At 48.5% G+C, this 9,778-nt stretch overlaps 1 protein-coding gene across 1 annotated transcript in view; it reads right to left on the bottom strand.

The window, feature by feature from the left end:
- Positions 1–6,412: 6,412 nt before the first annotated feature.
- Positions 6,413–9,778, bottom strand: part of LINGO4 (leucine rich repeat and Ig domain containing 4) — a 4,880-nt gene continuing 1,514 nt past the window's right edge. Inside the window, exon 2 of the mRNA XM_029229845.1 lies at positions 6,413–8,848. Within this exon, the coding sequence (XP_029085678.1) occupies positions 7,069–8,835 (1,767 nt within the window). The 5' untranslated portion in view covers positions 8,836–8,848 and the 3' untranslated portion in view covers positions 6,413–7,068. The remainder of the gene's footprint in view (positions 8,849–9,778) is intronic.

The following is a 9,778-nucleotide window of genomic DNA, read 5'->3' as shown; positions in this document are numbered from 1 at the left end:
ACCTTGGTCCCTCCCGGCCTCCAGTCCCCGCTACGCACTAGGGGCTGACCCTTGACAGGGGTTGAGCGCTCCTTGTAATGCGGGGATCTTTCGCACCAGCTTCTGTCACAATGCCTGGCGCATGATACGCACGCAGTAAATGTTTGTTGAGTGAATGCAAGATTATATCTCTGGTCAGCTAAGGAGATGCCAGTGGGCCTCAGTTTCTCGTTTTGTGTTAATTTGAAAAATATATATGTGTTTTGAGTAAGTAGTACATGCACATTCTACAAAGGAATAAAAGGTCTGTCTTCCCTAAGAAGCAACCGGTTTTACCAGATTCTTGTGGATTTTTCACAAGATATTCTATAGTAAACATGTATATATTAAATATATTTATATATATTACCCAGTCGGTAACATGTTATACATTACTATTTTGCAGTTTCTTTTTATATGGTCTAGATATCTGTCCATAGCAGCACGTAGGTATCTGCCTAATAGTTAAGTTTCATAGTAAGCCTGAGGGATGTATTAAGATATATTCAATCAGTCCCTTTAACATTATACTGATACCCAAGTATATTTTGTTTGGCTCTTGTATATCAGTACAATAAATACTTAGGGCTGCAAACACTGAGAAGTTTTGTATTGTTTCTTCAGTTGGATAGACACAATTTCACAAATTCTCTTTCTCCCACAAAGATTTTTCTCATTTTCATTCCACCAACAATGTTTGAAAAGGATTTTGGTTAGTATTGCCAAATTGCCTTCCATGCAAGTTTTACCAATCTTCTCTCCCATCAGCAAGCTTATACAGCCTGTTATCAAACTTTTTGATTTTTGACAGTCTGATAGTGTAAATGGCATCTCACTGCAATTTAAATTTTCATTTCTCTTATAAGGTTGAGCATCTTTTAATATGCTTAAGTGACAATTGCTTTCTATTTTTCTGTAAATTGTTCATACACTTTGTTCATATTTCTATTGGTTGTCAGGACTTTTAATATTTGCCTTTTGTTCATGTGTAAGTTGAAAATATTTTTCCCCTTTCCCAGTTTGTCCTATGTCTTTTTACTTTCATGGTGACTTTTTTGTTATGCAAGTATTTTTTATTTTTACGTAGCTGAATTTGTCAGCATTTTCTTTGATAACTTCTGGGTTTCATATCATATTTAGAAAAGCATCCTATGACCTAAGATTATTAAGAAATTATCCTATGTTTTCTTTAAATATTTTTATAGTGTCTTTTTGCATATGTAAATATTTGATTCACCTGGAATTTATTTTGGTGTTAAGGTGTGAAATAGTGATCCAGTTTTGTCTTGTCCAACCCTTATTGAATAACCCATATTTCCTCCATTGTTTTTGAATGCTACCTTTCATAAGATCCAAATTGTCATGTATTTGGGTCTATTTCTGGGTTTTTCATGTTCCATTGATCTCTCTATTCATGTTCTAGTACCATACTGTTTTTTAAAATTGATGTACATTATGTGTTATTTTTACCACAATTTAAAAAATTGATGTACAATATATACACAGAAAAGAGCACAGATGAAAAGCATACATGTTGATGAATTTTAAAAAATGGAACACATTTGTGTAACCAACACCCAGATCAAAAAAGCAGAACATTATCCCTTCCGAGTCACTACTCTCCTCAAGGGTAAACTTGCTTCTGACTCCTAGTAGCAGAAACTAGTTTGGCTTGTTTTGTTTTTTATACAAAGAGAATCACACAGTAAGTACTCTTTTGTGTCTGGTTTCTTTTGTTCAACATTATTTTTGTGACATTCAGCTATATTATTGTGTATAGTTTTAGTCCATTCATTCTCATCACCGTGTAGTATTATATTTGGGAATATACCACAATTTCCTTTCTGAGTATACTGTTAATGTTATTTTGTGGAATCACATATTTTTAGATTACATAAGGGAGAATTGTTATATTTATGATATAGAATCTTCCTATAAACATGTGTAAGTCATTGATATCCCATCAGTAGCGTTTTAAAGTTTTTGTCATGTAAAATTTACATATATAGTTTCTAAGATTATTTCTAGGTATTTGAGTGCCTTGATTGCTATAGCTATTTTTACTTTTAAAAAGGTAAAGAGTAGTTCAGACCTAAGGAAGAGTGTCCATTGTTGCTATAAAAAGCACAGGCCTGGGCTTCCCTGGTGACGCAGTGGTTGAGAGTCCACCTGCTGATGCAGGGGACAAGGGTTCGTGCCCCGGTCCGGGAAGATCCCACATGCCGTGGAGCAGCTGGGCCCGTGAGCCATGGCCGCTGAGCCTGCGCGTCCGGAGCCTGTGCTCTGCAACGGGAGAGGCCACAACAGTGAGAGGCCCGCGTACCGCGAAAAAAAATAAATAAATAAAAAGCACAGGCTTACTTTATGGGCTCATAATCTTCCAGCGCCAATGGGAGCTGGTGAGCAAAGAAGAGGAAATGAAGTGGAAGTCCAAAAAGAGGGATTAAAATTAAAAATTAAACCACAGGATTAATAATCAGAGCAGTGAAAAGCCAGGTGTAATCACTTTTCCTGGAAATTTTCTGGAGGGTGGACTTCTAACTGGTTGGGTAGGGAGACTGGGGAGTAGAAAGGAAAACTTTAGGTGAGATGATCACTCTCAAGTCACTGTGTATTTGGGATTTGTCATCTCATTCGCCCTCTAAGAGCCCAAACCAGGATTCAAAGACTGAGTTGTGAGAGACTAGGATTGGGTGAATTGTGATTTCTTTATTCTCATCTCCCGCTCTGAAGAACCCAGTTCGGTTTCCCTGAAGGGTGTTCTGAACAAGGTGCAGGTGGCAGTAGGTGAAACTAATTAACATAGAATGTGGGTTGTCTGGAGAGTGCAGTGGGCAGGTGTTTCCACTCGGCAAGCCAAAGCAGGAAAGTAGACTTTAGCTAAAGGGCTGGGCAGGGAGGGATTCTCAAACGCAGTAGCCTTGTTTAGAGCCTTGGCTGCTTACAGAGTTCCCTTCCTGGATAACAAGTAAACCATTCAAATGATATTCAGCTATCTGAGGTTTTGGAAAACAGCACACTCCCTTTGTCCATTGTAGGAATCACTCCTTCCCCCGTCACTCAAGGCTCTTCACCAGAAACCAGCAATTGGGAATGTGGACCTTAGTATCAGAAATTATACTGGTGCTACTCTTTCGTCTTTCGATCAGATTGATGAATTGTGGCAGAGTGTCCTAGGAGAGAGACATTCTCCTCAGCTTCTCTGGCCACCACCATCCAGCTCTAAGTCTCCTTCCTTAACTCCCCTTTACAAAGCAGTTTGGAGGAAGAGGACTCAGGAGTCCTCTGATCTCACATGCTCGCCGGCCTGAATCATCACCACACTCACTGCTAAGAGCAAAAGTCCTACCCAGAGTCTCCTGCCTCTCTCTGAGAGATGGATGCTGGGGGAGACTGAGAAGAAAGATTAAAAACTAACAACCAATCCTCAGCTTCCTGAATCAGGTGCATTAGAGTTACTGAAGGAAGGTGAGGACCAACAACTGACCCCAGTTCCCCTTAAAAGAGTTGTTCAGAGTGGGTGGGGCTGGGGATGACCCCTGGATTCTACCTTTCTCACAGGTCAGTTCCTGCAGCAGAGAGACTCTGGGGAAGGGGGTTATAAGAGCAGACAGTGACTGAGCAGTATGGCAGTGTGGTGGAAAGCATTTGGATTTTGAGTTAGCCCTGAGTCCAGAAGCAGCTCCCTTACTAACCAGCTCTGTGTACCCGAGCAAGTTAATCTATTTGACCTTTAGTTCCATCAGCCAAGATTCCCTGTCTTATAGGGTTGATGTGAGGATTAAATAAGAAAACATACATGTAACCACTAACACAGAATAAATGTTATTTTTCTTTTATCTCCACCACTGTCCCTCCAGGGGAGAGCTGCCATTGGATTGCCTCTGATGTGGACCATAACATCCCTGCACATGTGCACACACCACCCGCCTGTGTCCCTGGTTGCCGTCACACACACACACACACACACACACACACACACACACACACACACACCCTTGAGCTAAGGGCAGCCTTTCCAGGCAGATGGGGTAAGGGGCTGGCTTTCTGATGATTGGACAAGCTGTGGAAGTGCTCATTGCAGTAACCTTGTTACGGTAACTAGCATCCCTCTCTGAAGGTGTTCTGGAAAGGCCGTGTCCGGAGAGCAAGGGGTGGTAGTGGGGGAACCCCACAGGCATTTCCTCTAGGTTGAATGTGCTTCTCGAGGGACACTTTGCCCACCTCTGCTGAGGAGGCCCTAGTCGACACCCAGAGTTACAGTGTCTGGAGCTCTGCTGTCCAATATTGTAGCCACTGGCCACATGTGGTTACTGAGCACGTGAAAGATGGCTAGTGTGACTGAGGAGTAGAACTTAAAATTTATTTAATTTCAATTAATTTAAATGTTAAAACCAATACTTGACTTAGTTATTGGAAAACTTTTAATATGGAACAACTTGGATGTGTGAATTGACTTTCTCAACCGTGAATTTTATGAAACCTAACAACAGATCAGATATTTCTGGTGAGAATTTAGTTATCAAATTGGAATGTGTTGTAAGTGTAAAATATACACTAGATTTCAAAGACCTAATATGAAAAAATAATGTAAAATATTTCATTACTCATTTTTATATAGATAACATGTTGAAATGATCATAGTTTGGGTACACTGGGTTAAATAAAATAGAGTATTAAAATTAATTGTATCTGTTTCTTTTGCTTTTTTAATGTGATACTAGAAAACTTGAAATCACATAAGAGACTCACATTCTGTTTCTGTTGGGCTGCTCTGGCGGCTGTGGGACTCAGGCAGCAGCATCTCCCAATCCAGACACATGTCATCCATTCCCCACTGCCTCAGGGGGCTTCCCAGAGTAGATTTCTCTGAACAGCAATGCTGCTTCTGCCCTTTTGTGAATTGCAGTGTGGGCAACTAGTATGAGAACCTCTAGCACCTGACCCCCACAAGTCCCAATCTCACAAGCTACTGGTGGAAGATTTTAGAAATGAGGGAGAGGGCTGTGCCCAAAGGTTATTAGACAACCTTTGGGCTGTCTAATAAACTGGAGAGGGGAGGTTGCTGCAATGCTAAGGGAATTGTGTGTGCACGGTGCCAGGAGCAAGGTTGGAGGCTCTGGATGCTCAAGATTGTGTGATTCTGCAGCCTCACTCTCCAAACTGCCGGGTTCTCTCTCACATTCACCTCTGCCCACAGCCCCCTGCCCCCAGATTCCCACCTCTGCCCCACCGAAGAGCTTGCCTGCTGGTGAAGTCTGGCTGCCCCCATATGGCGCCAGCTTCTCTCACCTGTCAGGGACAGTTTGGGCTGGGAATCTCCTAATGAGTCTCCTCAGGGCAAGGACAAGGGTAGCAGGAATGGTTAGGAAGCTGATGACGCTTTGCTTATTGTTGGGTGAGGGGTGGGTGGGGGCTCTTGAGGGTGGAGGGGAACTAAGGACGCTGTGCAGATGCTGCTGGAAAGAGAGAGAGAGAGAGAGAGAGAGAGAGAGAGAGAGAGAGAGAGAGAGAGAGAGAGAGACTCCCAGGGACCTCGTGACTCTCCACTTCTCGGCCCGTCCTCCCTGCTCCTTTCCTCTCCCTTCACTCCTCCCCTTCCTCCCCTTCCGGTGATGCTGACGCTGCTGCCCCGTCCCTTGAGCTCTCAGCATCTCTACTTTTTCTAGCTCTGCTTTGGCCTCTCTTTGGAGTACACTCAGAGGCAGTCAGCATCTCCTCCTCCCACTCTTCCTCTGCATCTGGGGTCTCCATAAGACAGCGAGCTCTATCCAAAGACAGCTTCCCATCGGGGCTGCACTAAACACGGAACCAGGGGAAACTGCTGAAGGACGGTGGAAAGGCAGGTGGTTCCTGCTTCTTCTTCCCTCCACTTTTCACTACAGCTTGCAGTGCCCCTCCCACCTTGTTCCTTCAAACCTAGTCCTGCTGTGTTCTGGGTCTCTCTCCTTTGACAGCTGCAGATTCTTGCTTTTGTTAGTCATTTTCTAGGAGTTCTCTTGCTTTCTCCATCAAGGGCACTAGGGATCTGCAATACAGGAATGTTAGGGAGATTCCAACCAGAGTGAGAAAGAAGGGAAGGAGCTGGGTGCCCTGGGTTGAAATTTTTGCAGAGGGATCCTTTGGAAGGCAGAGGATCTCTCCTCCAACTCCGGAGAGGGAGAGTACAGGGGAAAGGGTTGACACTGAAATGGGCTGGGCGTGCTGATATCTCCAGGCACGGCTGGCAACCTTTTGCATAAACCCCTGGTTGTCAGGCTCGTTAGATTCAGGCAAGGCCATTAGGATACAGGCTCAATGGGCAGGCAGAAAGTGTAGGAAGGGGGAGATCTGACAGAAATAAGGGGTGGAAAAGACTGAAGAAATCTCCAGAGATCACATTTAGTTGTGGCTGCTACTGTCATGGCCTTTTGGCAACAGGTTTAATGCTGTGACGGACAGAGGCAGGTGGTGGGGCTCATGCACACTCAGTGCCAGTGTGTAGTCTGTCCTCCTTCCCGTCTCACAATCCCCTGTCACATCCTCTTCTCCTTAGCTTGAGGTCATTGGCCCTAGTTGTTTGCCCCTAGAGAGGGGACAGAGCAGGAAAGAGAGAGAGAGAGACCACCTGGTTGAGGAGCAGAGACTCCAAGAAGCAAGTGGCACTTCCCAGTCCCATCTCTGAAGTAATCTATGGCTGTGGTTGGCGATTGGTATTGGTTATTAAGGTATGTGTAGGTGGGTGTGAAGGAAGCCTGGAGCTTAGACTAGCAGCCTGGAGGGTTATATTTCCTGCTTTGTATGTGGTGGGGGGAGGACTGGGCTGACTACAGGGTCTATATCTTCAGCTTCCTGGGACCCTCAGGGAAGAGATGACAATGCTATCCTCAAACTGCAAAAGCACAGGGAGGCTGGCTATCAGGAGGCGGCATTAGCTGCTGGCATGGTGCAGGCAGGAGGCGTGGGAGATCTATGCTGTTTGGGACTAGCTTCTGGTCCAAGCAGCCTTGGTTCCCTTCCCCTTTGGTATCTGAAGCTGGCTTGGATGGGTCCCCAGTGTGGAAGGAAAGGTCAGAAGAGCTTGGCAGTGACCCGGTTACCCCCAGAGTTCTTATCCCCAGAGGCTTGGGGTGCCACAAAGTCAAAGGTCATGTGATGTTTGACCCGGCCTTTGCCTTTGCTCCAGAGGGCAATGAGACCAAAGCACAGGGTTACCGAGGTGAGGAAGGGGAGGAAGCCAACTGCCAGCACCATAGCTATGCCTCTGCTATCCAGGAAGAAAGGCCCTGGGATCCCTGGCATGGTGATGTTGGGGTCAGAGAGAGTGCTATTTGGTGGTTCAACTTGGATTACTTCCAGCCAGGTCCTCAGGGAGTCATTCCCAGCTACATTGCTGACCACACAGACATAGGCCCCTCTATCCCGTAGCTGCACAGAGCGGATCTCCAGCGTCCCATCCTCCAGGACCCTTACTCTCCCGGCCCTTCCCAGCCAAGCCCCCTGAGGCCTCATCCAGGAGACGATGGGGGCTGGGTCTCCATCTCCAGAGCAGGAGAAAACGGCATGCCCCCCCTCCTCTGCAATGACCCATCGTGGCCCGGACTTTCGGATCAGGGCTGGTTGGCAAGTGAAGTGCCCTGGAGGTAGGATGTCTGAAATATCCCTCAGGCTCTTCCCCTGGACGTTCTGGGGGCCGGCACAGGCAGGGGGGGATGTGCCAAAGTCCAGGCGGCGGCGGAGCAGCCAGACGAGGCGGCAGTCACAGGTCAGGGGGTTACCAGACAGCCTCAGGGTGACCAGTTTGTCTGGAGAAGAGAAGGCTGTTTCCTCCAGTGTCTGAAGGGCGTTATCCGCCACGTCTAGGAGGTGGAAGGCAGTCAGACCATGGAAGGCGTGGGCAGCGATGGAGGTGAGGCATGCCCCTGACAGTCGGAGCTCCTGGAGCCGCACCAGGGGGCTGAGCCTCCGGGCCGGGATGGCAGAGATGGGGTTCTGAGACAGATCCAGGGCCCTGAGGAAGCTCAGGTGGCGCAGCGCTTGGAAGGGCACCGAGCTCAGGTTGCAGCGGGTGATGGCCAAGCTGCTGAGATTGACCCCAGTCAGGCTCCCAGGCTCCAGAGCCTCCAGAGGTGGCCAATGATGGATCTCCAGCTCCTTTAACTGCCCCAGCCCTTGCAGCGCCCCTCCCGGCAGCCTCCCAATATCTAATCCTCGGAGCCTTAGGACCCCTAGCGCTGGAAGGCGGGCCAGGGCCGGGCCGGGCACGGTGCTGAGGTTGCAACGCTCCAGGGTGAGGGTGCTCAGCTTGGCCAGTCCAGCAAAGGCTCCCGGAGCCACAAACACCAGGTGGTTGTCCCCAACCTCCAGCTGCTGGAGGCTGCCTAGCTCCCCGAAAGCTCCATCGAGGAAGAGTACAATCTGGTTGAGGCGAATGTCCAGCAGCGTGAGGGAAGACAGGCCTGAGAAGACCCTGGGGCCCACGATTCGCAGACGGTTGCCCTGCAGCCTCAGGGTGAGCAGGCTCTGCAGACCATGGAAGGCCCCTGGCTCGAGGGTGGACAGCTGGTTGTAGCTGAGGTCCAGTTCCTGGAGCAGGCCCAGGCGGGAGAGCATTCCCCGCTGAAGCCCCCATAGGCGGTTCCCACTCAGGTCCAGGAGCTCGGTGTCCAGCGGGAGTCCCCCTGGTACAGCCTCCAGTCGCCGGTGGGCACAGAGCACTGCCCGGGGTTGGGAGGTACAGTCACACACAGCAGGGCAGCCGCCGCTACTGCCCCCAGACAGGAGGAGCAGGAAAAATATGGGGGGCCAGGCTTGCTTTGGAGTAGTGGCCGCAGCCATCCCCTCTTCAATCCTGGAATAGACGATGACATGGCCCTTATTGGAAAGTGGCTTCAGATGATGGGGACCCTGGACTTCCCTGGGCCTCCTTAGAGGAGAGAGAGATATTGAGCTACCCATCTCAGCATGGCCAGCAACTAGGGTGCAGATCTGGGAGGAATTCTGGTGCACACCTCCCTGGAGCCTTCTGGAGCTCCTCTAAGGGGACTCTGTACTTTCCTCCCCCTCCCAACCTGGGTAACAGGCCAAGTGCTTACTAGCTCATGGAACCCTAGTCAAGTGAGGAAAGTTTTAGGGGAGGGAGACAGGAAGCAACAGGGAAGTAACTTTTGAGTTTCCCTACATCTGTGAGATCCAGAAATACCTCAGGTCCCTTCTCCCTGATAGCTGCTCTCCCAATCTCTGCTCTGTCCCTCTCTGCCCACCCTTCTCCCAGGTTATCTACCCACAGCTTTGTCTATGGCTTAAGGGGGATCATATCCCTGGATCCTGATTGGAGACAGGCATCACCTTGACTAAGTCATCCAAGGCTGGGAAGCATGTGGGCCTCAGCTCTGTCCCCCAGGCTCCACTTATTGCCTCTCTGCACTCCTCCAGCCTGGCCCAGGGCCTGAGGCCCCAGACTAACAAGACCCAATCTCCCCAGAACACCTTGTGGACGACAGCCAAGCTGCACATTAGATATAGCACAGGATGCAGGGGGCACGTGGATCCCTCACAAGAACCCCAAGGGCAACCCCGCCTCCCCTATAGATGACATTAGGGTGTGAGGGACCCAAGAGATGCCCCAGTTTTGTTGCTTGGTCCTCAGACTTAGGCTTCTCTCATACCCCTCCTTCGTGGTGTTTTGATTCAAGCCTAGTGTGTGAGTCTGAGGGAGATCTCTTGTCCCCTTTGGCCTCTGCTGCCTGAGAAAAACACAACAGACAGACTGAGAGCCAGG

This window comes from Monodon monoceros, unplaced genomic scaffold (assembly GCF_005190385.1).
Source record: "Monodon monoceros isolate NGI ecotype Baffin Bay Population unplaced genomic scaffold, NGI_Narwhal_1 Super_Scaffold_18, whole genome shotgun sequence".
NCBI classification, from domain to species: domain Eukaryota; kingdom Metazoa; phylum Chordata; class Mammalia; order Artiodactyla; family Monodontidae; genus Monodon; species Monodon monoceros.
This window is presented reverse-complemented; position numbering and strand designations above follow the sequence as displayed.